This window comes from Anopheles funestus, chromosome 3RL, assembly GCF_943734845.2.
Source record: "Anopheles funestus chromosome 3RL, idAnoFuneDA-416_04, whole genome shotgun sequence".
Taxonomy (NCBI): domain Eukaryota; kingdom Metazoa; phylum Arthropoda; class Insecta; order Diptera; family Culicidae; genus Anopheles; species Anopheles funestus.
The window spans coordinates 4,859,110-4,886,784 of record NC_064599.1 but is presented as its reverse complement, the minus strand read 5'-3'; the positions used below and the strand labels follow the sequence as shown (position 1 = coordinate 4,886,784).

The following is a 27,675-nucleotide window of genomic DNA, read 5'->3' as shown; positions in this document are numbered from 1 at the left end:
ACCGCTGGGACGTTCCGAAGAGAACAGTTTGAAAGTTTACACTTTCCGACCAAGGTGTATGTATCAAGATGTGTTACTTTTTTATGTATAATATGAATTGTAATATTATTATCACTTATTACAGTTTTATACATATTTGGTTGTTAGAAACGCATTCAATGTAATAACATTATAAATGAAATAAAAACTCTTTATTTTAACTTTTACACGAGTAACCTTCTTTATGCGTACCTTGAACTTGGGAAACGTCAAACGCACCGGTTGTGTTTTGTTGTCATCTGTGCGGTGAATATTTTGTTGTTATTTATTTACGTGTTTTGTACAGTATCATACGAAATTTGCAATTTTACTTACCCGTTTTCCCATGGCTACCACCAACGAGATGGACGTCGATAGGTAAATAAAATAATTTATTTGTAGAGTTCTTGTTCTCATTACAAACCCTCCATTTGCAGCCCCTTCGTGAAGAAGGAAAACAGTTGTAAAATCTGTGGCGAAAATGAAGGACCAATGGAATCAATCTTTTGCAAGGCGGACGACATTGCACTATTGAACAAGATTTACAAATGCACCCGCGTTGAAGTAATGTGCCGTATAGAGCAAACCTTCCGTTGCACATTGATCGAATAATTGCATTTTGTCTGTAGGTGACACCGGTTTGCGGATTGATTTCTCCCATCTGTGAGTACTGCCATCGGCGTATCGATGAGTTCGATGAGAATGCACAACCGAAGGTGGTAGAGTTTGTGATCAAGACCGAGCTGGAACCGGAACCTCTTGATTATGATCCATTGAATGTTGGAAACCTCGTCGATCCGATGGCTATCGATGGTAAGGTGTCGCTAAATGTGAACCAGTGAGTGTTACCATTAATCGATGCTTTTATGTCCCTTTTGCAGTTAAATCAGAAGATGATACGGAAGAAGAAAATAGTCACATGGATAAAGCCATCAAAGGGAGAGGGAAGAGAAAAGTAGTTATTGTTCAACCGAGAACAAGGACAGTTCGAAAACCTGGCAGACCAAGAATAGATAAAGAATCGAAGAAACCACCGAAAAGTATTTACAAAGCTCGTGAAAACAGAACATCTGTAGATGATGAAAGCTATAATGAAAATGAAGAGGAAGACCATTCAGAACCTTCCACCGAAACACGTCAGTCGGAACGGGAGCGCATTTCCTCGCAAGATGACGATAAATCAAAATCCAGTGACTTTGAATCGGATCTTGAGAATGGGAATGAATCCGCGCTAGGGGAGGAAACGGACCACCTAAGCAGTTCCGACGAGGAACCCGTAAAACGGGGACGTCCCAAGCGAGGTTATCGTGCGAAAGGTAAAAAACCGAAGCGTACCGATTCACCGAAACAATGCGAAGTCTGTGGCAAGCAGGTGCAGTATATGCGGGAACATATGCGTCTGCATCGGATAGAGTCACAGCATCCGTGTCCACACTGTGACCGAACGTTTGTGCAGGCAAATAACCTCAAGTACCACATACGGAAACATTTGGGCGTGAAACCGTACGCTTGCAAGCAGTGCAAAAAAGAATTCTACTGTGAAGCACATCTAAAGTCGCACATGCGTGTCCACGGCCCGCAAGGTCTGTTTCAGTGCAGCGTGTGTCCGAAAAGCTTCAACCAGGAGTGCAATCTAAAGAAGCATCTGCGCGTACATACTGGTGAAAAGCCGTATGTATGCGACAAATGTGGGAAGCGCTTTAATAGCACTTCAAATCTACGCAACCACGCACGGTTGCATTCGGACGAACGGCCACTAACGTGTGATCACTGTTCGAAAAGTTTTGTCGATGTGCATCATCTGCAGCGGCACATACGGGTTCATACGGGTAAGATAGACACATAACCACACTGGAGCAGATGGACTAATGGACATTGTATCGCTTTACAGGGGAAAGACCGTACATTTGTCATGTGTGCTTCAATGCCTTCTACTGCCAGACGGGCCTAATGGACCACCTGAAGACGCACATCGAGAAAAAATCTTTGAAACTAGACTAGCTAGATAAAATGCCGATACGGGAAACAGTGCCAATATGGAGATGATATTATAGTTTTAAACTTTTAATAAGTAATTGTATAGCATTTTATACATGTGTGTTTAAATATTAAAATAATTTTAATTTCTTTCTTTGGCTTAACGATGTATTAGCTTATGGTTGTCAGCGCTAGACTTATTACGTAGCTGGATAGAGAGTCTTAAGCGGCACCTTGTTGTCCACATGAGTATCACTCGGAAACCATCAGCGCATAACACTGAACATCGAAGCAGAAGACAGCCTTTTTAATCGAACATTATATTTTTCTACACTTCCTTCTGACTTGATCCACTTTTCTGTAAGCATCACGAATAAGGTTAAAAAATAAACATTAAAAATTATAAAAAATGATCGAATAATTGCAAGATTTGATGTAATTGCTTATTGCATGTAAAGATTATGGATAACATTAAGCCACCAACTCATAGCTCGGTAAACCAGAAGAGGGAAATAGATTGCGTGCCCCTACAGACTGCACGCATCTTGCTGCAAGCGGACATTGAACTCAACAGAACACGAACTTGGATGGGCAGTAGTTGAACAAAGATAGTGGTCATATTTAAAGACTCCCCGTTGCTTACCTTTGCATCAGAGTTCAAGTTGTTCCTGAGCTTAAAGCAGTCCCGTCCATCTTATAGAGCCACCAGATCTAAACAAACTGATAGAAACATTTTCAGTACATTCTCACAATGATTACACTAACGTTGGCAACACTGGCACTCATCTTGCTAGTAGTTTTTCTTTTGATTGAACTATGGCGTCCAGCGAATTATCCTCCGGGTAAGATCGTCTTCGTAAAATGTGTAACGGAAGTGTATTGATATGATTTTCTTTCCCCTATCAGGCCCGAAATGGTTACCGATCGTCGGAAACACTCCACTGGTACGCAAGATGGCGGCAAGCAATGGTGGTTTGTTGGTGAACGTGTGCGACAAGCTGTCGGAAACGTATCAAAGCAGCGTCATTGGGTTGAAACTTGGCCGGGAGCGTGTAGTGGTTGGTTTGGGATACGATGACGTGAAGGACATTTTGTGCAACGAAGTCTTCCAAGCTCGTCCAGATAATTTCTTCATCCGATTGCGTACATTAGGGACAAGGTAATGTACATAAAGTAGAAGAATGTAGTCCGTTATTCTAATGCTTTCTTGGGCTTTTAATTTAGATTGGGCATCACCTGTACGGATGGGGCATTCTGGAATGAACAGAGAAGCTTTGTTACACGGCATCTGCGTAACGTCGGTTATGGACGCCAGGCGATGCATGTTCAGATTCAAACGGAACTAAACGAATTGTTGGAAGTGCTCGACAATCGCATGGAACAACCTATCTGGCCTGGATCGATTCTTGCGATCAGTGTGATCAATGTGCTGTGGACGATCGTAACAGGTTCACGAGTGCCACGAGAAGATGATCGATTGCAGAGACTGCTGCAGTTGCTACAGGAACGTTCCAAAGCCTTCGACATGTCCGGTGGAACATTGAACCAACTACCATGGCTACGTTTTGTCGCCCCGGAATGGAGTGGCTACAATCTGGTACGTCGCTTCAACAAACAACTGACGGAATTCTTCTCTCCAACGATCGAGGAGCACCATCAAAACTTCACGGAGGATAAAGCTGTGGATGATCTTATCTACGCGTACATTAAGGAAATACGCGATCACAAGGATGAAGCCCATACCAATTTTACTGATGTGCAGCTGACGATGATCATATTGGATATTTTCATAGCAGGAGGTCACACAACGAGCACAACTCTGGATCTGGCGTTCATGATGATGATCGTTCGACCAGATGTTCAGGAAAAGGTACACAAGGAAATTGACAATCAGTTGGAGCTTAATGCAACAGCCCATTACGACGATCGTCACAAGCTACCTTATGTGGAGGCATTCCTGCTGGAGATTAATCGTTTCTTCAGCATTGCTCCTTTGAATGGTCCAAGGCGCGCCATTGCCGATTGTACGCTTGGGGGTTACCGAGTACCGAAGAACACTACGGTTCTAATGGGACTGCGCAACGTACACATGGACCCGGAACACTGGGGTGATCCGGAAGTATTCCGACCGGAACGATTCCTCAACGAGGAACGTCAAATCGTCAACACCGAGCGTTTGTTGGCCTTTGGACAGGGAAAGCGTCGCTGTCTCGGCGAAACATTGGCCCGTTCCTGTCTGTTTACGTTCTTCGTGGGTGTGATGAAACGGTTCTGTCTGGTCAAGCCGGACAATGCTGCGGAGGAATCCGACATGGAACCATCATTAACGCTAAAGCCAGGAATAACACTTTCAGCGAAACCTTACAATGTGGTGTTTCAACCACGAAAGAGAACTGAGATTAATCTTCGCGAAGAATAACACCTTATCGTGCTTAATGCGGTCGAGGACCGGATATACTGTGTAGAAAGTATTGGATTTTAACATACAATAAAATATTACCTTTGGAAAATGCATTGGATTACTTTACCAACTACTCCACGTTATTTATTATTCCCAAATGAAACGGAAAACAGCAAAGTACGCTTATTTGTTTTCCTTCTTTATTACCCATCTTCTCTGGTTGGTTTTGTATTTTAAATACATGAATTAAAAATAAGTATTTTGATGGTATCTCCTGTTTGTGTTTTTTGTGTGCCGTCTATGTATGTGTGTGTGTGTGTTTGTTTGTGTATGAGTTGCTTTTATAGCTAGCTTCCTTCTCTTTTCCATTACGCACTAATCCATTTCGGTTTTTTCCTTTACATCATTAACCCCCCTTATCGTTGGATGAATTAGTTTGCTCTGATTCTGTTTTATCACACACTATGTTTTTCTTTTCTTCTTATCGCTGCCTTTTTCTTCTTGCCGATAGTACACTTACCGTTTCTTTCTTACTTTCGTTTGAATGACTTAGGAGAGAACAAACAGGGGAAATGAAGATTTTCCTGGTAGCTGCGGGAATTATACTTCACTCATCACCCTCATCACCGTCATCATCCAACCGAGAGGGGGACAAGAACGAAGGATTTCTCTCTTTCGATTCACTTCTGCTGTTTCGTCATATGTTTTGTTGTATGTTTTTCGCCGTTCATTCATCCTGTGAGTTTGTATCATGTTCCGTAGCTTAATAACTATATGTATATATATATATATATATATATTTCATCTTCACGTGATTTCTACATCTGATTTGTTACACTATCATCATACATGTATATCTATATGTATATATATATATACTCTGCCAACATTACCACAAAAAACTTAACAGTTAGCTTCTTAAACTCGAAAAAATGAAGTGAAAAACACGAAACAAAGATACGAGAAGTGAAACAATGTACAGAGTTTGACGGTTGACGGTTTGTAGTAGCATCTATCCGTTTCGCTAATGGCGAAAGATGTGTTTTCTTTTAAAAGCTTCATCATCATCATCATAACAACCCACGATCACACAAACCCTCCTCCCCGGGTGGATCGTCCGTTCCATGTGTGAGCCAACGGTTTTACTTAAGATTCCCTTCCCTAACACTAAGCCCCACTTTTCGCAACGTTTTGCCAACCAAGCTACCCTAGATGATGTACTTTTTGAAAGTAATTGGTAATCATTTTCTCTCTCTCCCTTCCTTTCCATTCTGTTTGCTCATTATCTTTCTTGCTACAATTCATTTGTGACGGATTTTCAATCGTTTGCTAGCTTTACACATCTCCTTATAGGAAATGTTTTCTAGTTTTCTTTTGTTTGTTTGTTTCTGTGTGTGTTTGTGTGCTTTTTTTTAAAATAACATTTCACACCGGTTGTTCTATATAAGTATATATAAGTAGGTTTCTGTATAGTTTTGTAAATTGTTCTCTTTCCTTTTCTGCATCACGAGTGCATTGAATGCACACAATGCCCCTCCTTTCTTCTCTCTTACCCTTTCCCACCCCTTTCTTTACCCCATCCAAAAACCATAAAGCTATTTTATTATCCATTTTCTTTGTTTTTTTCTTTTCATTTTTCTTCTCCAATCTGCTAATAGCTAACCAAAGGTACGTTCTTGTTGCAACCGCAACATCATTAACAATCTTCTACCCCCTCCCCCCCCCCCTCTCCCCTTTCCCCAGCTTCTCCCTTTTCGACCACCACTCCTTCCCGACGTTTCCACACTAACGAACAGTTGTTTGTTTAATAATTTTTTTGTGTTTGTTTCATTTTTATTAATTATTACATTTATTACTAACGACTTTATTACAAAATATAAAACAAAAAGAGTTTGAAAAAGAATAATAATAATAATAATTAAAACAAAACCAACGCTATTAAGTAGGTTATGCTGGAGAGAGATAGAGAAACATAAACAGGAATGACAACACAGTAGTAGCAAAAAAGACATGAGAAAAATGATAGAACACATGAAAGAAGAATAGGAAAATAGATAGAGAAGATAGAAAAACAGAAGAAGTAAACAGATGGAGAAGTTAGTGTACTAAACTTATGCGTATAAATTCTTAAACATCTAGCTTCGAAACATTAATAGCTGTGTAAGAAGAAAGGGGGTAAAAAGTGAGAGAGAGAGAGAGAAAGAAAAAAACCGTAAATTAGACAGAAGAAATCCTTCTGTAAAACACATTAAGGTAAGGTACCCAATTTTTTTTGTTTGTTTTCCGTTTTTGTTTGTTTTTGCTTTTTTAGTTTTATAATCTTTTGTTGCGCGCTTCGTTTGTATGTTTTTCTTTTGTTTTTGCTTCTGTTTCGTGACTACTTTTCTGTTCCTTTCGTTTCTTCTTAATATCGTATCTATTACAAGAATCGTTCCATCTTGTATAACATTGTGTTTGCTTCGTTTTCCTAAACCTTGACTGTGATGTACGGTTGTAGTGGTGGCGCTGTGCTGTTTACTTACACTTAGTTTTATACACGTTACACACGTTTTTTGTATTCTTTTTGCTTCTTCCCTTTTTTGTTGCCTTCTTTCCGATAAGGTAAGGGGTTTTGTTTTTGCGTGATGGGCTACGTTTTAGTGGTTTTTTCATTCTCTACTAGTGTTATTTTTTTCTCTTTTTCTGCTCGGTGTCATTACAGTAAGTGGAAACCAGATTTGTTGTGTTTTATGGTGCAGTATATGTTTTCTTTCTTCTCGTATAGATTAAATTTCGCATCCTATCCTAACCGCTACAACACATCGTGAGGATGTAACGGAACGAATGATCCAGGAACGATCGGTACGAACGAGCATTGGTTTGTGGGTAGAACGAAGGTATACTAACAAATGGGAACAACTTTCTAGGACCTCGGGTGCGTGTGTTTAACACAAACAAATTTGAACGCGTTCACTAGTGAAGAGGGAAAGATAGCAATGCAAAGAAGGAAATTAAGTGTACATCCTGCATTTTTACTTCTTCTCTTGCTTCTTTCCATCGATCTACATTCCTTGTTACATCCTAGCCCTCTATATCTAATATATCACTGTGGCAAATTATGATTTTCAATCTAATAATATTTCCACGGTTTTTTGCTTCTGTGTTTTGCCCTTCACGATTGATCCTGCGTGTTTGATTTTTATATGCAATTTTTGTTTTTACTTCTTGTAACAATCACGATACCTATTCCCGTTTCGCTGTACTGATGCTTTTTGGAATGTTTAAATAAACATAATTAGTTGAGAGATGGGTGTCGGTTTTTTCTCCCTTCGCCCAAAACCGTTTTCCGTTAACGATACCCTCTTAACAGCTAGCTACGTATTTTGCTGGTTCCTAATCTAACGTTTCCACTCGTTCACACTTGATTTACGTTAGAGTAGTATTGAACTGACTGCGCAAACATTAAAACCTTTCCCCGCAGGCAAGTAATCTTTAATGCTACACAAAACGCAGTGAAAACAAAAGGTTAATAAACAAAATTCCTACCAAGAACTATAGTTCCTTATAATCTGTCACAGCATGTGCCTGTTAATGTTTTGCTTTAACGTTTTGTCTACTACTAACGCTTTTCTTTTTCAATCTTCTTAACCTGTGCACCTTTCTTCTCATTATGATTTATACCTTCAACATGCCAAAGCGCTAACAGGACGTACCGAATAATGTTAACATGCTTTCAAATGTGTGTTGCAATACCATTTTGTATTCGATCTATCTGATCGTGCTTTGAACGAGCATTGATTTTATAGTTTGTAGATCTCTCTCTCTCTCTGTTTTCGTATTAGCGAAGATACGTTTTTCTTATTTCATGTGTGTATGTATATATGTGTGTGTGTGTGTTTGTTTCTTTTCTCCTTTCTAGTACATCTTCTAATAATAAAGGTAACACGAGAAAACATTTTTGGTCACTACCCTTTTTGTAACTGCACTAAATCATATATACACGACTCGAGAACGAGAACATTATTTTACATTAAATACATTCGCGTATCGCACACACACACACACCCACCCATACACACATCAAATTCAAAAACGTTCATCAAACCCTTTTTTGTACCACATACACAAACACACACACATGCACACACTTTTGGAGTCCTTTAAAGTTATCCTCTACTGAACGATGTTGAAAGTAATCTTCCCTACTCTCATTGCACCCTCCCATACAACACCGGTTTGTACTTTGAAAAGGCATTTCATTTAATATGTATGCAGTGTTTTTGTTTTTCTTCTTTTATCGAGTGAATGTGTGTCTCTTTGTGTGTTTGTTTTCCTCCCGTTACTTGCACAACTACAATCCGATAGCTAAGTAGGACATAAAAGTTAACATCGAAAAATATATCATTTTTTTCTACTCTTTACCGGATGTACCTAGCTTCCACCTAGCTGCATTGTGAGTACTGTTTCTACCATTTCGCTAACCTTGTTTCCCTTTCGCTACTAAAAGCTAAAAACATCGATCAAAGGCGCTCCTAACGATAGCAATCACACCATTCGTACTATCTAGACTGTGTTTTGTTTACTTCCATTTTGTCCACAACACGATCGTTGGTCGTTGCGAACAAGCGAAAGGATAGCCAGCGCTGCTAGGTCCTGGTAACATTTGTATGGATTTGTTCTGTATATTGTTGTGGTTTTTGTTTCGTTAATCCTTGCTAAAGCTTGAGCACAAGACGTTTTGTGTTTGTGTTGCTACAATGGTTACAATCATACACTAACATTCAACACCGGACAGCAGTAAATTACGCTGTAATGCTTTTGTTTTTACTTGTATTATGCTGCATTGGAACACATTCGATATTTGTTTTGTAAGGGTTTGTATAGTATTTTCCATATGGCCCATCTTGTCCGACAACACACATTTGAAAGCTAGCTGGATGGTGTAGGTGTTTCCGTTTCGAAATGGAAGAGAATACAGATAAAGAAAGGTGAAGCAAATATAGTAAAGAAGAAGAATAAATAAGAACAGTTGTAAAAGGGAAGTGTATCTCAACAAGAGCTAAGAGAACAGATAATACAAGTAGAATAAATAATAAAACAATAGAATTCGACAGAAGCGTGTACAAAAAATATATAGTGCTGAACAGAGATTCGAAAACAAAGCAGATAATGAGAAAATGGAAACTAAACTTGTACCAGCAAAGAGTGGAAAATAAAGTGGAATAACACAGAAATAAACAAAAAAAGGGGCAAGCGGAAAGAAGTAGTAAGAAAGGAAGAATGGAAAAAGAGGAAAAGAAAAGAAAACAGTTTAACAATAGCAAATAATATATTATGAAACAGTATCTAAAAGACAGTAGCATAAGATGTAATAATAAAAAAAGTAGTGCAGTAAACAGAGCAGATAAGGTAAAACAGAAACATGAAAGAACACAAATAGAAGGACATAAGGACGGTGACACAGTGATGCGCACCATGTAGCAGTACAGGATGGAATGTATAAGAATGCCCTTAACACAAAACGTAAGCTACTATTTACACTATCATATAAAATTTGTGTTGTACCGCGCTGTATGATTTTTTCACCCCCTTTTTTTGTACGGCACAGGGATAATTCTCGCTTCGGGTTTCCCGGTTTGTTTATTTTCTCTGTACGCCTTTTCGCTTTGGCATCCATATTTCTTTTGCCCTCTCGTTCCCTATCCTGGATCATTCATTCCTTTGTGATTTTGTGTGTTTCTTATCAATTCACGCTCATATATAGCTGTGTTGGGGGGGGGGTGGTGGTTGGTATAGCAATTGTTAGACATTTTTTCTCTGTTTCACCTCTCGCATACTATTTTGTTGTTGTGTTTCCTATTGTGTAAATAGACGGATTCATTCGGCCACTTTTCGATTTTTGCTTGCTTTTTTTTTTGTTAAACTATTGCAATTTGCCATCTAAGTGTGTAATAACGTCGAAAGCGTTTTTAAAACCGGCTATTGCATATGGGGTACGATTGGGTATTGGATTATTTTCCGTTTTCATTTACAAAGGCGTGTAACAATTAGCTCATTACATCCTGTTTGTGTTGTAACATCGGTAACATTTGGTGATCGTTAGTGTTGTTGACTATTCAGGTTTGTTTGTTTACTATTATTTAAATCCATCAATCGTCATTTCTATTTGTAGGTGTGTTTCGTTTGTTGGATGCGACCGTAAAATGGACATCACGCACAAAAATAGATCGATGTCCTTCGAAAAAACGGAGCACAGCTTTTTAATAATAGTTACGGTTTAATTTTGCTTTTGAACGGTCCCGTACGGGGATCCCATTTTACCGAGCTATATAGATTGTTTTGTAGTTTTGTAGTGTTTTGTTTTGCTGTTATTATAAGCTTTCAAGATGATTTGGTGAGGAAACAGTTAATATCAACAGTTTTGGGTAACATGCTGTATGCTTTTGTTTTTTTTTGTGTTTGTTTTTGTAATGGTATTTGCGTGTACACAGTATCTAGTAACAGTTAGAACAATGGGTTTTTTATATTGTTTTTTTGTTGTATGTAGTTTATACTTTTTCTTTTTGAACAGCAACGATTACTGAGATAGGTTTAGATTATGTTGTATCATCTTTGCTTTTCCTTTTACTTGTTTTTCTGTCTCTGTTTGCTGTATGGGTTTTGTAACGAGTTGCATTAGTGTTTGTATGCCCAAGTATGTTGAAACCGTTTCATTTCACGGCCATCACGGTGTGAAGAAAAATCAAAATGGTAGCCAAAAGTATATAGTATATAGAACGAACTGATCTGTGTTCGTGTTGAACGGGCCGATAGGACGTATGTGTTGCTTTTTCTTTTAAATATAGCGAAACACAACCACAACAAGAAAACATGCTCTGTTTAAAACCAAAACAGGCGCAGAAATATTGCACTTTAATTCTCTGCACACTCGTCTCTGAGCATTGGGTGGGCATTAAACGAAATAAAAAAAACCCCTTTCTCTCATCGGGCAAACCGAAACGAAACTCAAAAGGCTCATACATACATAAAGCCCGTACACGCAAAACGCAAGGATTACCGTATCTGCATCTGCTATAACTAGATCTTGCTCTCTTTCTCTCTCTTTCTCTTATTATTTCTCATCCTTATCTATCGTTTCTTTTTTTTGTTTGTTGTATGAATCATGTTTTTTGCTTTAACATTTAGTGAACACTTAGTTTTAGATCCTTTGTTTCCATTTTGTGTGTGTGTGTGTTGTGTGTGTGTGTGTGTGTTATTTCCCGCCCTCCCACCTTACTCACCCTCGTGCCGGCTTCTTCGTTTTTAGTACTACTGCTAGTTACTATCACTACTAAAAACATCTCGCCGTACCTGCACTTAACACTCGCTAGATCACTACTAACACATCATCGGTTTAGCATGGGTGGTACCGGGTTTTTCCTTGGGGCACTACCCCTATACATCTGCCTGTCCACCCTCGGTTTTCTCCTAGGCGATGCAGTAGTTGGTATAGAATTAAAACATAAACAAAAATTTACAAGCGTTTTCCCTCTCTGCCGGTTAAACTTTTGTTTAAACCTTTGCAAACTTACATAACAAACTGTACAAACATCTATGTTTACTCAAATCGGTAAATCGGTAGTATTTCCATGTGCACTTATGCACACAAAGGATACTGCACACGGTACACACACGCGCGCGCACACGTTCACCCCGATGTGTGGGTGAGATGGGAGAGTTCTTCTTTTCCTTTATCTCGTCTACGAATTTGTGTCCCTTTCGAGTAGTGATTGTAATTTAGCGTCCAAATGGCAAACCTTCCGCAATATATCCTTTTGCTTCTATCTCGTTAGTAGTTGACTTTAAACGTTAAAAAAGTACCACTCATATAAGCGATGTTAAGCGAACACATCCTACGGTGAGTACTGATCGGATACTGCAACCCTTAAACCAGTTATTTTCTTGCTCTATTTGGTGAGTTTAGTGTTTCTGTTGCTTGTGTGGTACCCTTTTTATGGCTACTTTATGTGGAAAATGGTACGGAGTAACGCAAAATTTAATCGCATCTACACTGCACTCCCCGCAAAGTTTCGTTTGCTCATCCTCATCCATCCAACCGAGACCACCGTGTGTTGCTTTCTGGCAGCGCAAAACAATAAATAGTGTAAAACATTTTTCTGGTACGTCCTCTGAGATGCAAATGGTAACGACATGTTTTGCTAAGTATGTGTGTTTGTGTGCTGTGCTGTGCTGTGTGTGTGTTTTGTGTTGTTTTAGGCGGTTTCGTTTCTTTGAAAGGACTTGCTTAACATTGCACAATTCTTACACGATTCTCTCCACTGCTTCCATATTCCCTATCATCTGATTTACTTAAATCACCTTTTTTTTGTAGAATTTGTTAATCACCTAGTAGCGTTTGTTTTTCTTATCGTTTTCGTCAAAGGTATCTGGTTACACTCCGTGCTCATTCTTTGCTTACTTCTATTTTCGCTTCTCGTTCCCGCCCATTCCCGATTGCGTACACCCACACACACACACACACAAACACACGCACATGCACGGTCCTGAATCGTAGGTTTTTCATTCCCTACCGCTAGATAGCTACACACTACTAACCCCTAATACCACAATTACTTAAAAAAGAAAAACGTAAAGAAATATACAATTACATCTGTCGCGACGATTCGTGATTTTTTGCCCGTTTTTGTTTTGCTTGCAAATAGGTGACTTAAAGCGGACACGCTCTAACTCTAATTACACACGAAAGAGGGGATAAAACGGGGATAAGAATCTAAAAACAAAATCGAAAAACGATCAAAAAGGATGCTTGCGTGACACCTGTGCGGCGTCCGGTACACACGTTTGCGCGGGCGTTCTGATCGGCTTAAGTCTAACGAGCGAAAAACGATCTTAAGTATACACCGAGAAGGGAGGAAGTAAAAACAAAAAAACCACGATTCATTCCGCCGGTTCGATGCGAAAAGCGTGAGCGGGAGAGATAGTAAAACTGTTAAATAATCGCAACACCGAAGCGAACCTCCTCCGTTCCCCGGGACATGATTGTGGACGTGTATGAGTGTGTGTGTGTGCGGGATTCGGGCGCGTGTGTGTATGTGGGCTGCGAAACAGCGAAACAATAGTGGTGGGTTGGAAATGTACAAAATAACGAAAATATACATCTCCTCACTACATTAGACGACACTGCGCAATGGCGCAGTCCTCAGCTCCGGTGCGTCGAATGAGCGTTCTCCTCGCGCAGGTGCTTATTCCTCGGCAATCGCACTCATGAGTTGACTGCTGACCACCGGATTGCGCTGCACCAGTAGTACACCAGTTGCTGTGGATGGAGTAGGGTCGATCGGCCAGCTTCATTTTCGCTTGGCATGCAGCATCTCCATTAGCAGCGTCTGTGAGGGCGCACTGCCGGCACAGTGTTTGATGTACAGATGCTCCTCACCCCGAGCTGCCATTCCGTGGATCTCCGGAATAATACTGAGCAACTTACTGAACTTATCCTGGCATATTTGGAAAGGATCGATTAGTAGGCGAAGAAGAATTGACGACAACGAAGCGTCGCTACTTACAGGCACCGACGGATAGCAGGTAAGCGTATAATCCAGCAGGGCCGCCTGCACATTCTCGTAACCCTCGACGACCGTCTTTCGGTTGGTGATCCCCCGGACATCTGTAAAACGAACACCGAAAACCGAACGTTAAAAACATACCGGACGGGGAGTGAACTTCATCCTCATTCATACTTACCGGGATTTAGCAGCAGCAAGAATTTCATGCAGATATAATCACCGACATCGAACTTGAGCTCCTGCAGCTTGTTCTGCAGCTCGTTAAAGTGCTCGGCGAGGCTCGGTACGCCCAACAGCCCTAAACCTAAGAGATCAAACTTCTGCCCATTGTGCAGGGTGGTTTCGTCCGGTAGCCCATTGTGCAGGCGCTGATGTATGTGATCGAGCACCAGCATATCCGACCAGCTGTTCTGGAGCAGCTTCATCTGATCGTCCACCTGGAAGGAGACAGCATAGAAACAATATGTAGTTTAAGTTACCCATCAGGATGTCCTTCAGCTTTTTCGTTTCGATGATGTTGAGTTTGAAGTTTTTCAAGAATTTGCCAAAGAAGACCCCAAAAAAAGCATCCCCAGCGACACAGTCACAATGCGGCCAAAGAAAACGTCATCGAGTGTAAATGGGCCCGCTATTCAAGCTGTCCAACAATCACTTGACCATGGCCCAGATTTTCATCCATCTTGGTAAACTCCCTCCCTCTCTCTCTCTCTCTGTCTGTCTGTTCTTCATCATTGGGTATAGTCAATTTCTTGCTCATCAACTGCGAGTTGAACAGTTCTGTTGTCTTCTACACAAACCTGTCTGTTTTGCGGACTCTTTGCTTGACGTTGATTCATTTCCACCACCCGAATCGGTGCACCATTTACGATCAATTACTTGTAAAATGGAGTTTTCTGTTCGGTTGTTGATTTTTGCTTTTTGTATACCTCCGCTGGCTGTCATTTTCATTTCGGTAGAGACTAATTTCCACGCCCGAGTACCAGCTGCACAGCTCAAGCCAAAAGTTGCACAAAACTTCGTCTATTCGGTAAAACTGTTTTCTTTTCTTTTTCATTGACGAATTGCGAAGGAGTTCACTTGGTTTAAAAGTAATGAAGTAATTTGTTATGAGACATGAGTTGATTCATTTTTTTCTAGTTCAAAAAATTGTTATCCACGCCGGAGATTTCAATTCGAACTTAGGTTCTAGATGAGTCACACATTACTAAAGCGGTTCTCAGTAATACTTAGATCATATTTTAAATTTTGTTATAAGTATCAAAATAAAATTACTCTCAAGTATCAATATCTAGTGTACAAAAATAACAATATCATTAGATAATGATAAGATGCATGTTGTTTGGCACAATTGCCTTAACACAAACATGAATATTCATAAAAGGTATACAAATCGTTCACTACAGAATACTTAGAATCAACACGCCTATGTTAGAATCATGGAGCTACATTTCATCCTAGCAGAGGCTGCTCTCCTACCATCACTGCAGGACACCGTTAGGCACCCAACAATGTATGAATCTGTACACTCAGCAAGATTGAAATGGAGCAGATTAAATCCATTCCCAAGCATTGAATGAAGCTTTCCACTACCCCCATTACCCCTTAGATTCTACCCCTTTTTTTGCCTTTCGGTACGCCACAACAGTTTCTCATCGAGGCACGCTTTTTTACTTCACATCCTTTCAATTACCATACCCATACCCATACCCATCCCGCGCTGACCCATTGACCCAGTTTAGGATGGGAAAGGAATTTATTTTCAGCCGCTCCTGTAACCGGCATTAGCTTGCGATGAAAGTGATATGAACAAGCCTTTCCTACCATCTTCCCGCTTTTTTTTGTATCCTTCCTATGCATTTTATGTAGCCAAAAGCGGGCATACAGAACTGCATCATCCCTGTCGCTACACTGCACTCTGGGCGTTTGTCTATCGAGCACATTGTAAACGGTTCTCAAAGTGGCGAAAGAAAAAAGTGAAAGCATTACAGGAGTGGAAAAACGAAACAAAAAAAAACTAGGTAAAATGGGTCTCTAGCGTATTCTACTCATCAACAGGAGTTGCCTCTCTTTTAGCTGTATTTCGAACACTGCCTCCGGCTCGGTTCTATGTACTGAACCATTTCACACCTTATGGCAAAAATCTCCGTTTGGCCAAGTGTTTAAGATGATGTGCCAGAATGATGATGAGGTAGGAAGTGGCTATTTGCTCGCTGCTTATTATATCTTTTCTTTCGTCGAAACATAATATCCTAAACAAGTGCCGGTGCATCTCGTTCAGGGTAGGGAATAATAACTTCAGCCTAACACTACAGCGAAATACAAAACAGGAACGGTCTATAGTGCTGCATGCAAGTGTGCTACTTTCCCTTGTACGAGCGAGGGCATCCTTTAGTAGGGAAGCCAAAGGGAAACCTACAAAAAAAAGGATCCATACCCCGGATCCGCGGTAAGTGGGTCCCGGTGTTGAAAGTGGGCCACCAGCACAAAATCTACTATATCGTGTACAGAAGAATAAAATGGCAAAAAAAATATATGGAAGCATAGGACGCTGGATAGGGAAAAGTAGAACGCACTTCTGCTTCGTTACGCAATGGAGGCTTCTATTGGAAGGTGGCTAGTAATGGGGGGTAATAAGTAGGAACGGTTTACTTAAGAAGTTCCTTTAGAATAAGTAGTGTGTTCTAGTTCCAGCTTGGACGAATGTGGTGAAAAATCCTTATGGCCTCCTTTTAGCTTTAACCTAATTTTTTAACGCTAGCGATCGTGAATTAGAAACAAAACAAGGGAATTAACACAACATCGACGGGTACAGCGACGGTTAATTGAAATTATTCAGTGATTTTTCTTTATTGAGAATAAAACAAAAGGAAAATGAATCAATTTAATACATCATCTACATCATATTTTGTTTCTAGTTTGTTCTCAAATATTGGTTTTGTTTATTTGATTCGCAAAAAAATAAAACCATGAGACACCGAAACCATACTTTACATCCTGTTTACGGTCACATGTAACCGTTTTTGGGAACTCCAACAAATTGCTCCGTCTGAGCACACCTCATGAATCATCAATCGGCAACAACATCAACAACAGAAAAAAAATCTCCATACAGGAGGTCTCCAGTCGATCGCGACAGATAGAATGGAGCCGCACGGGTTGAGAACAACAGCGTAAACTAGTTCGTACCGGAACAACAACGAACGTGAGATATTTACCACCGTCTAGCAAAGCTAGTAAACAAACAGTCACCGTCCCTTGCCGGTACCGGTAGTACACGGTCGCCCGATTTAATAGCTTCCCCAAAAAGGGAAAACGGGACAATGTCATTACGTGGCGCGGAGGTCCTTCCCCGAAAGGGTCGAACCGGATGGCCTTCGGCTGTCGTGCAGCGTAAAGATGGCAAGATTGTACTGTAATGCTTGTAATTATGCTGTCGAACGTGGTGCGCTAGTTGGCACGCCGGTTTTTCGATGCGATCAGAGCGTTAGAGCCGATGATCGTACCGATTTCTAGATCGATCCCGTACAAGAAAGAATCATCGATTGTACGTTCTAATTTTAGCGTGCTTTAACAGATTTCCAAATGAAGCCAAAAAAAACGAATGTTTCTTTAGCTCTCTAAAAGTGGCCATTTTGGAAGCAGAAGACACAAATTTTAAAAACTAATATTGCGAAATTAATGTTAAAACAGAAAATGGAGAAACATTTGCGATTGCGTTAGCAGATGAGCTGCTCATTTGCTTTAAAAGGAGCATAAATCACCAAAAACGATCCGAATGGTTTTGATTTACGGCTCGCTTCCTTCGTCGTTCGGAAGTTGCGTTATGCCGTGGTGCATGCATGCTGTCTGGCATGGACATTTTTGGCATTTATTACGCATCTTTTTTGTTTTGCAAAATTCTTTCACTGTTTTCGGTCTGCAGATGTTTGTTTGTTTTATTTTAATTTCAACGCCTACCAACGCAGTGGATAGTGGGTTTAAAATTAGTTCGACTTTGTCTGCTCTCTTGCCTAGCGGTTGCAACATACAAACCAAGGCCCACCAGATGATGCGCTTCCTTTACATGTTTGCGCCACCCAACGGCCATAACGCAACGCGCAACAGAAGAGGCAAAAAAAAGTAAATATATTACTGCTAAGGAGAAGTAGAAAAAAAAAACTTCAAACTCATCCCCCTTCCGCCACCACCCACCGGTGCGTGAAAGATGGGGCAAAGATGGGTGGTGATGGTAGTGGTGAAATCGTGTAACCTTGACACGGATTTTTGTCGGTGCACGATGGATCGAAAGCAGCCCCAAAAGGGAAAGCGAGAGGAAACGACGCAACAGTGTGTGCCGGTCGGATTCAGCGCCATTGCGTCTTTGCGCATCTTCGCGCGCGCGATGAAGAATGCGGTGCGAAAGTCCAGACAACGTTAAAAAATCAACGGTTTTTCTGTGTGTGTGTGTTGATTTTATTTTGATTGCCCACAGCGCCAGATGATAAAGAAATGAAAATGAAATTAAATAAGTTGAACAGAATATGTTCGCTGCGGGCGGTACGGTTAGGTGACTCGCGGCTGTGCTGAGCTATGAATTATTTATTGGCTATAAGTTAAGCCACCACACTTTGGAGGGAGACCTGGTTTCGGAAGATTGACGGGACCTGTCGCTGGAGATATCGCCAAGCATTCACGATCACTGGTTTACTAGCTCAGTAGATTTATGTCCAGATAGTACACGGGCTCTAGATGAGCATTATGAAGTGTTTGATAATTTTTCGATAATTTGTTCAATGTGTATACTAAATAAGTCCTATCAAACGCATATTACATTGTGGTGCCGTGACCAGGATTCACACAACATAACGATGTATGCAAGCTAGAGTCGTTGTAAGATCTTCTTGATCAGATACTTGCATTGTACATTGGATACAATTCAATTGAATCAAAAAAACAAAAAAGATAGAATTTGTTGAAAGCATTTCCCAAAAATGAGGTTAAGTTCAAACCTCCATTCTATCCACAAAATGCTCAACAGGAGTATACATGTTTTTCATTTTACTTTTCTAGAAACAACAACCTGCCTAAATCGTCTAGTTCCGGATAGTCGCAAGGAAAAGACATACGTACGCTAGCAGCGGAGCGTGCGAAGCACACGTTGAAATTAGGTTAAATACCTTCAATCGATTCAATTACATAATGTAGAACGCTCAAGTCCACACATTCCACTCACGCACACACGAGAGCATTCCAGTTTGTTGGAGGATTTAACTATTTTGCCTCACCGTGTTTCTTCACTCACTTCGTTCGTTGATAAATTCCTAACGCAAGGTGCACTAGCTGAAATGTATTGTTTGTACTACTTCTACTGTATGTGTGTTTTTGTACATATATTTATTCCATCCACTTCCGAAGTTCCGAGGGAAATGGACCATTGGCGATCCCTTGAATGTAACTGCAAACCGTACGAATCGTGGTAAACCTTTTTTTTGCTATTGCTTTATTCGTGGGCACGCGAGTAAATTTACGCGATGGTGCAAGCACCACACAAGAAATGCATTTTCCGCCTGCATCCGCCACCCCACCCCGTAGGGTCAGGCAATGGAAGCAACGATTTATAGCGACCCAGTGGTCTAAACCTCAAAACATTGAGCCCTTTCGATTGTTGCGGAAGGCACATACATGCATGGGGAGCTCTGGTCGAGAGGAAGTGGCTAGTTGTGTTCATTTCTTTGATTTTGTTGCATTTCTGCTTTGTTTTTTTTGTTACTGCCAGTGTGTAGGCGAGTTATGCACCGACTTAATATCCCTCCCCAGCGTAGTCTGAGAAGCAGAACGCCACCTTTACATTAGAGGTGAAACTGCATGCTTTTCGTCACCTGTTTATTTTACTACCAGTGGTCTTACGGTGTACATTCGGTACTGTACTAGCAACAAATAAAATCAACCAACACACACACACAACTTGATATTGCACTTGAACGCATTTTTCTTTTGGTGCATTACGATCGCCAGTCAAGAAACGACTAAAACGAAATGAAGTTTCACGTTCGCTTTTCCATCAACTGTGGATGGCCGGTTTCCCTTTTTTTTGCACGTTTTGTGAGATCGGAATGGTATTTGGAAGCCAACGGACACCGAGCACGCTCGCTTAATGATGAACCGACACCGATGTTACGCTAAACAGTTGCAAAGTGCTGGTGTTTCTTCGTTTTCTCGCACCTCTTCTTTGCCACACTAAAATAACTATTCCGCAAGATATTGGCCGGTTTTGCGGAATTAGCAATGGGTTTCAAAAGAAGCGTTTGATTCTTGTGCTTTTTCACTTGTTTGACACAAAAGATGTACCATTCACCAGATAAAAAAAAGTTAATTGAACCTCTGGAAATGGGTCCATAATTAGTTCTGATTAGTATCTGATCAGATCTGGGATGTCTTCACGGAAATCAAACGAGTTCTTGAGTGATCTGAATATCTTAAGGAATCTCCCCTGCAGAAACATTCAGAAGTCCAAGGGAAGAATCTTATTTTCCAGCTTTTGGAATGGAAAACTACCTCAAATATTGGACTTGGAGGGTTTTCATGAGGAAAAGTATAAAAGATTAATAATACCCACTGGCATTCCACCTGAAATATTGGATATTGATAAATCTGCTTCCATCTTAAAGCCTTGATGCTCTCACGATCGGTTTCTCCAAGCTGCTAAGATATTAGCAATTACGGCACCAAGTCCATTCTGCTCAACTTGTAACTATTTGTTGTGGTTTCTGTAACCTACCCAGTTTTTTTTTTGTACAAACTTACCCAGAGACTAAGAAAAACAAAAAAACCCAACCCCCTAACGGTGGAACAAAATTTACAACGCAAAAAGTCATAAACATACAATCGTGCGGTGTGTAACATTGTGTCCATCGGCGTGGTATAGCATAGGCCTTCCGAACCCTTCCTCGATGTTTTGCGGTGCATAAGTGGTGTCCCTCCACCCCCCGGATCTTGACAGTGCGTACAAACATATACACATTCTCACACATAGAAAAAAAAGAACACCTCATTCAATTTATTCGCACACATAGAAAAGCATAAAAAAGCGGGGTGATCTGGCAACCGATCAAAGCCCTCCCGTGGTGGGTAAAGAACAAACATTGGAACGGGGTGGCACATTTGAAAATTCATTTTTCTTGGCGAGATGGCGACCACTACCGTCGTCGCTCGTTGACGACGTTATTTTTGAGCGCTGACGAACGGACCAACCTTCCCCATTCGGGCGCGTGTGAAACCGTGCGTACGTGTGCGTTGAAGTTTTGCCATTTTTTTTTCTCTCCAACCCCGCACCCTCCGATATTTCGTCCGTACCATCGCCGGCGGTTTTTTTTATTCATTCATTTTTAATGCACACATGTTCGGCTCAGCTTCACAAGTAGGTCAGCGGCTGAAATTGAGAGTGAGCCTGGCGGGAGTTGAATTTGTTTTGCTATATATGTTTCGTCGCACTGCACCGACCGCCCGCAAACAAAGCGAGATCGTGCGATTATAGAGTTGTATTCGTGTAGGTTGGGGTTGAAACAAAAAAGTGGTCAAAATCCCGTAAACCACTAAACACAACATCAGCGAAGGGGGTGTTTTTTTTTCTCATGCGGGTCCGATCCTTTGTAAACTGATCGGATCAAAAATACCTAATTTCTACAAGTCACTCTACGTTCGCTTCCATCAAGTTTATACGTACATAGACACCTACCTTCAAATCCTTGAAGAATATCGTATTTCGCGCCCAATCGACCTGGGAGAACAGATTTTGGTCCAACACTTTACACATAAGCTCGAACAGATCGACCTCGCACTGATTGTAGGACTGGCTCTGGAGCAGCGAGAACAGCGACGTCTGCCATTCGCGATCGTCGATCGACTGGACGAACTCGCGGATCATCGGCGATACCCTGGAGGAGGCGAATTTCACGGGCCGGGAAGCGTAATTTTGTATTGAACAGCCAGAAACAGGTTGTGAAAGAATGCGAAAGGAACAGCGTAAATTGTGATAGCATGTTACACAATTTTGGAACGTGTGTGTACGTCCGTTTTTTTAATATACATTATTTGAATCCAGATTTAGGGAGGACGGGGGAAATGATGGGTTCGTATCGGATTGGGAGAGGGAAAAAGAGATGAAAGGATGGAGCAATCGGGAAAGAAACAAAGTAGAGAGAGAGAAAAACTATTAATTATTGATGTTTGATGAACTATAATATTTAGTTTATGATAATATATTTGATTAGTATAAAAAATACTAAATTATTATAATAAAGAAGATAAGTGATATTGTAATATCAAATTAAAGATCAATAAATTCATAGATAAGAACATCATTTCAAAATGGCAGCAGATATTTTAAATAAAATTGAAAACTTCAAAACTGAGCCGAAATAACAGGACTCAAAAGAAGCAATATGAAGAATTGAAGAGAAATTAATAAGAAAGAAATATCTGCTACATATTATGAAATATTCAAATATAAATCTTTTCTTGCTGATGAACATTGCTTCTTTTTTACTACTTCGACGCGTGTTATCCCTACGGACATACAGGACCAATTTGTTAGTGATAAAACCCCGCTGATCGTTATCTGGCGGATGTCAGACAGGTTAATGGTTAGTACCAAGTAAAGAAAGCAAAATAACACTAGCCTTAGGGTGTCGGCCGGATTGCCGGAGTCGGCCGTGCTGGTGGGATTCGAGTCGAAGCTGAACGCCTTCGGACTGAGCGAATGGGGCGAGGCGGTCGTCGAGTTGGCGCTCATCCACAGCTTTGAGTCGGACAGCGGATTCTGGATGCTGGTAGCGCTGGAGTTGGAACTGCCGGTGCCGGCACCGGATCCATTATTACCACCACCGCCTCCTCCACCACCTCCACCGCCGCCACCACCGCCACCACCACCACCATTGCCGCCGACTCCGCTGCTACTGAGCGATATCGTCGTCTGCGGATTAACCTGTCCAAGGGCGATCGCAATCGGGCTGGGCGAACTATCTGGCGATGACGTTAAGGATGAGACCTGTGCAAGGAGGAGATAGGTATAGAGCGTTGGATTAGGATAGTTCTTCATATACACCCCGATGTTGGACACCTACCTGTGGTATCTGAATTTCCTGTTTGATGTGCATGCTCGAGTACGGTTGGTGATAGTCTAGACCCTGCAACTGTGGCGATACACCGTCCGAACCGAGCGTACCAATACCGACACCACCACCGATCGAACCCCTCAGGGCCTGGAGGGCGAGCTGTCGTTGACGCATGATCTGCAGCTTTCGCGCCCGATCCCGTTTGTACATGGGTCCAAATTTGTTTCGTCCACCGCGCATCCTATCGGCTCGCACAGCTACATTGAGTAGGAGAAAATATATGTGAAAACGGAAAGGACAATTAGTTGGACAAAAGTTACTATGAGAAGAAATTGTATGCACGGTCGTATCGGTTGTTGGTAGTGAGAGTTTACGAAATAATTGCTTCGGAAGTTGGGCACAGAAATTTGAAACACTTTTACGCTGAAGTAGGTCATACATGGATCCAACAAAACAACAATAAAAAAAACCTCGTATACCTTAAGGCGTTAGGATTTCTTCCTTGTGAACACTGTGAAAGATGATCTTTTTTCGCGAGCTTTGCTTCATTCCTGGAAGCTTGTGTTGCACATTTTTTGTCCCATTTTGCGTATTTTGCCCAATATTCTACCTGTTGATGGATGATGCGCTTGAAAACAACGGATAGTATCTTGAAAAAGCGAAAAGAAACGCAATGTTCGCACAGTCGTAAGCTGTGACGATGCAACCGCTACCGTTACCTTCCCGGAATGTTGTTTCGGATGCAGAAGGGTAAAGGCATGTGTGATGCTTCTAACTTTAGATCACATTTTGTGTTTATCTTCGGCGTAGAACTTGCGTCTTGCTTTGGAGTCTTCGTTTTGTTGTGCTTTTCGTTTAACTAATCCTCGGTGACGGATTCAAAAAAAAATTTCTTTCCCATTTTTTCAGATTTTTTCCCATTCCCCAAAAGGGCTTATTAAACGGTCCCTTTAAGCTTCTTTTTCCTGTGCGAATAGTATACTGAGACCTAAATTATAAGGATTTTACAGTTCTCACGATCCAGCGTGATGCAGTTCTAAGTTTTTTTTGTGCCAATTCACAACAAAACAGGGCAGCCGCCAAATGGACGCCAAAGACCGTTATAAGAACTCCAGATCGTATCTGACCGTTTCGAGTAAGCGTAACCCTTAAAGAATGGTTCGCTATTCTTTTCGACTATGAAGAACCTTAAGGGCTTTGTCCGTCTTTTCGTGAAAGCGTGTTATCTAAATGACTAAACGATTACACTATTAGTCCTTTTAGCTTGATACGTCGATTACGCAACTAGCTACCAGCAAAGACAGGTGACGAATTCATACCTAACAATGGCAGCCGTTTCACGATGTGCCACTATTGGTTCGCGATTAACGCATTTAATGACACCCGGAACGTATTATTTTCGGTGCGAAAAGAAATGAAGAAAAAAGTAGGACACTCCTTAAAACAAAACTCCAAAAAGAAAGCGAAAAAAAAAACACACAAAATTAACACACAAGCTGTAACCGATCGACGTGTCTGTGTTCCATTAAATTGACTTCCCTTTCCCATCGTTGCCGGCCATTCTGTTGGTGATGCGTTTTTTTGTTGGTGTTGTTGGGGTTTTTTGTTTCTTTTCTCGAGGCATTTTTTCGTCCTCTTGATGAAATTAATTTTCAAACTGCCAATTAGTCTCCATCAAACACGCTAGTTATCATAACAGTCGCGCACGGTTAACGTTTACGGTGCATCGGTATGCTGCAAACAGCCGGTGCATGTTCTAGCAAGACTGTTTTTTTTCCTTTTTTCGCAAATTTGCTTCCGGACCAGTACAGTTAGTAGCACTTTTGGATGCTTTTAGGCAACAAAAACATTGTACGTATTTACGTTTGCTTTAAACCGTTTCCTTTTTTTTTGTTTGACAAAAGTTGTTTTTAATCAACATGTTTGCCGTTTACAACGCACAGAGTCTGCGGTATGATAGTTTTTCATTCCGATCAAAACCGTTATAGAGTTTTTGGTTGCCGTTGTTTAAACACACCCATTGCTATAAGTTTATCGGAAAGGTTGAAACACAGTTAAATGTACACGGAAGGTACGGCTAAAGGTGACTATGTCAGCGTATTTATTTTCTTTTACTCGGTTTGTAAATTTTTGGTTCGTGCGTGTGTGTCTGTAGCGGTTTGTTATTCATTTAATCGACTGAAAAGAAAGCAGACGGTGTCTAAATTCTTAACTTCGTGTAAATTGTTGTGGGGTCGTACGAAAGCGAAAGTAAAAATTTGGTTGCACAAGGTACAGTTCCTGCAGGTTGTATGTTTTAAAACAATGACCCAATTTTTTGGGTGACGAAATTGAGCACGATGAAGAATCGACAGCACGCAAGGGACATTTCTTTGTTTTTGATCATTAACTAATTGGTCTTGTTTAAGTAGCAATAAGTGTAAAAATAAAAACGAATTCTGTTTTCTTTGATTATACTCCAAAGAATTTTTTTTTGTTTTTTGAAACTTCTACTTGAAGTTCCCTAAAAATAGAGAAATACATTTCAAGTGTCTTGAGAATAACTTAGACATTGATTTAAAAATATTTAGTTGTGATATCAGATCACATTCCAAAGTCTTCATTGTTGTCCTATTGGAAATGTACTTAAGTCTCAAAGTTCTTACATTTCCTTTTTGTTCTCCTTCTGTCTGTGAGGTATTTCGTTGGTAACGTATAGGAATCCAGCTTCTCCAGTATTGGACTAGCTCCTGAAAGTCTCCAGGAATTCCATATCTACAATATATTCCTTATATTCCAAAGTTCTTGAGCTTAGATTGGAAATTCTATTATAGACGAAGTTTACCAATATTCTTTCAAGACTCACCTAAACCTGTCTCCTCTGATGAATTCTTAAATAGTACTAAAGGCATGTGATATACTCTCTGACATGTGACACAGTTTCTACATTGTCTGTACCAAACTCATAATTATTCTACCCCAAAAACCAAAGAATTGCCTGTTCGGGATGAACATTTTACAAATGCGTTGCCATTCCCTTTTGTTTCCAAAATATCCTTCGTCCGGTGGATGCACTTTTCGTTGGCCCAGTTGTGTACCGAACCGTGACGAATTGTGTTGCATCTCACCGCGGAACCTCATGTAACGGGTCTTGAAATCGTTAAATTTTATGCTACAAAAATATCTCGCCCGATACCTCCAAAAAAAAAAATCCCCATCACACTTCCATCACAACACGATGTCAGGGATGGATGATCTTTTAGGCGCATCCCGAACATAATGGCAAGAACCAATCAGGGTGGGTGTTTACCGGACTGGAACCGGGAAAAAAAATGCCGTGTGGAACGAAGTGCGGTACTTGTTGCATATGCACTCGGCCCGAAAAATAAAAACAAAACTCACCAATAACAACAAAAAAAGCGAAACAACATTAAGTGCGAATGTCGCTGCATGTTGCAGCATAAGCTCCCCCAATATTTCCTCGGGGGTCCTTTCCTACCGGCGGGCGAATGGGGTAGGGGGTTTTGCTTTCACGCTTCAGATCTTCCTTCTCTGGTGCCTCCGGACGGTTTGGTTTGGCTATACGTTTCGGTTCAGCGCGTGCTAATTTTTGCCTCCCAATTTTTGCGTCCCGAAAAACAAACCGAACCGTATCTCTTGCCGGCACAGGAAATGGAGGCATAAATGAGAATTGTTGGAGAAAGTTTCTCCAAACCGATCACCGAAACATCATCATGCCAGCCAGACATTACGAAGGTTATTTTTACCACCTTCAAAATGGACACGGACAGGGCATTGGGGTACAAGAAGAGGAAAGAGGTTTCCGGTTGTATTTCCTTTTTTTGTTGTTGTTGCTTTGTTTGGTAAAAAAACTGCACCAAAACAAAAAGTGCACTGCAAAACTGCACCATTATCTTTCATGCAGTTCTTATGCAATAAAGCATAAAAAACACATACATTCACAAAGCAGAGGTAGCAGACACGTTTAGTCATAATAGAACGCTCTTGCATGTTGGATGCGATAAAACGCAATGGGAAATAAATTAAAGCGAAACACTCACCAAACTAAAATGAAGCAAAGTGAGATGGAGAGAAACGCGAGAATAAGCTAGAGGTTTTTGGTACGATTTCTATTTTGCAAGCAAGTAATTCATTCTGCTCAATTCGTTTGGACATTTTGAAGTGCAGCTTTCGTCATTGCTTTACACGACGTACTGTACCCCTCCGCCATATGTTTGGGCTACACGGTGTACGGTCTACAATGCACTTCCCTTCCCTCGCTGGACAGTTATTGTTTATGAGCGAGAGTGCAAAATGACCCACCCTGCGCCAGAGCAGCAAAAGGCACGACGCGAATTAAATATGACCCACCAGTAAACAATGACCAACCAAATGGCGAACAAACAAGGCACTCTTGCAATTGTTTTGCACCCAAGTTCCCAGGTTTCCGTCGTCCAAATCTTAACACGGTTCCCGCTTCATATTAAACCTCACCGTATGCTGTAACACGTAATTGAATTAGCCCACAGCGTGGTCTTAAAATCGCCATCATCCATCGACCGGCGAGACCGCAGCATAGATAGACCGTGCGTCTTTCGGTGCAAAAAAAAAAATATATGTCCAATTTGGTTGTGCTTCCCAGAGTGGTTCTTTTGTTGCGACGCTA

The 27,675-nt window shown here is 41.0% G+C and overlaps 4 protein-coding genes across 28 annotated transcripts in view; 3 read left to right on the top strand and 1 right to left on the bottom strand.

Annotated features, from left to right (window-relative positions):
* The window catches only part of LOC125772126 (probable ATP-dependent RNA helicase DDX17), a 120,453-nt gene that overhangs the window by 48,691 nt on the left and 44,087 nt on the right, over window positions 1-27,675 (top strand). The gene's annotated exons all lie outside the window — the stretch shown is intronic.
* Window positions 263-2,051, top strand: LOC125772141 (zinc finger protein 3 homolog). The gene is made up of 5 exons (XM_049443565.1): window positions 263-396; window positions 456-582; window positions 648-831; window positions 900-1,847; window positions 1,910-2,051. The coding sequence occupies exons 1-5, from the start codon at window positions 365-367 to the stop codon at window positions 2,017-2,019; spliced, it is 1,401 nt and encodes a 466-aa protein (XP_049299522.1). The 5' UTR covers window positions 263-364; the 3' UTR covers window positions 2,020-2,051.
* On the top strand, window positions 2,701-4,507 carry LOC125772136 (probable cytochrome P450 305a1). The gene is made up of 3 exons (XM_049443559.1): window positions 2,701-2,837; window positions 2,902-3,154; window positions 3,220-4,507. The coding sequence occupies exons 1-3, from the start codon at window positions 2,747-2,749 to the stop codon at window positions 4,412-4,414; spliced, it is 1,539 nt and encodes a 512-aa protein (XP_049299516.1). The 5' UTR covers window positions 2,701-2,746; the 3' UTR covers window positions 4,415-4,507.
* Window positions 11,992-27,675, bottom strand: part of LOC125772116 (nuclear hormone receptor FTZ-F1) — a 100,999-nt gene continuing 85,315 nt past the window's right edge. For all 25 annotated transcript variants that reach the window (XM_049443495.1, XM_049443496.1, XM_049443492.1 and 22 more), the window contains 6 exons: window positions 23,040-23,287; window positions 22,596-22,963; window positions 21,653-21,851; window positions 14,117-14,375; window positions 13,939-14,039; window positions 11,992-13,869 (listed from right to left, as the gene is read on the bottom strand). In XM_049443495.1, the coding sequence (XP_049299452.1) occupies window positions 13,723-13,869; window positions 13,939-14,039; window positions 14,117-14,375; window positions 21,653-21,851; window positions 22,596-22,963; window positions 23,040-23,287 (1,322 nt within the window). In that variant the 3' untranslated portion in view covers window positions 11,992-13,722. The remainder of the gene's footprint in view (window positions 13,870-13,938; window positions 14,040-14,116; window positions 14,376-21,652; window positions 21,852-22,595; window positions 22,964-23,039; window positions 23,288-27,675) is intronic.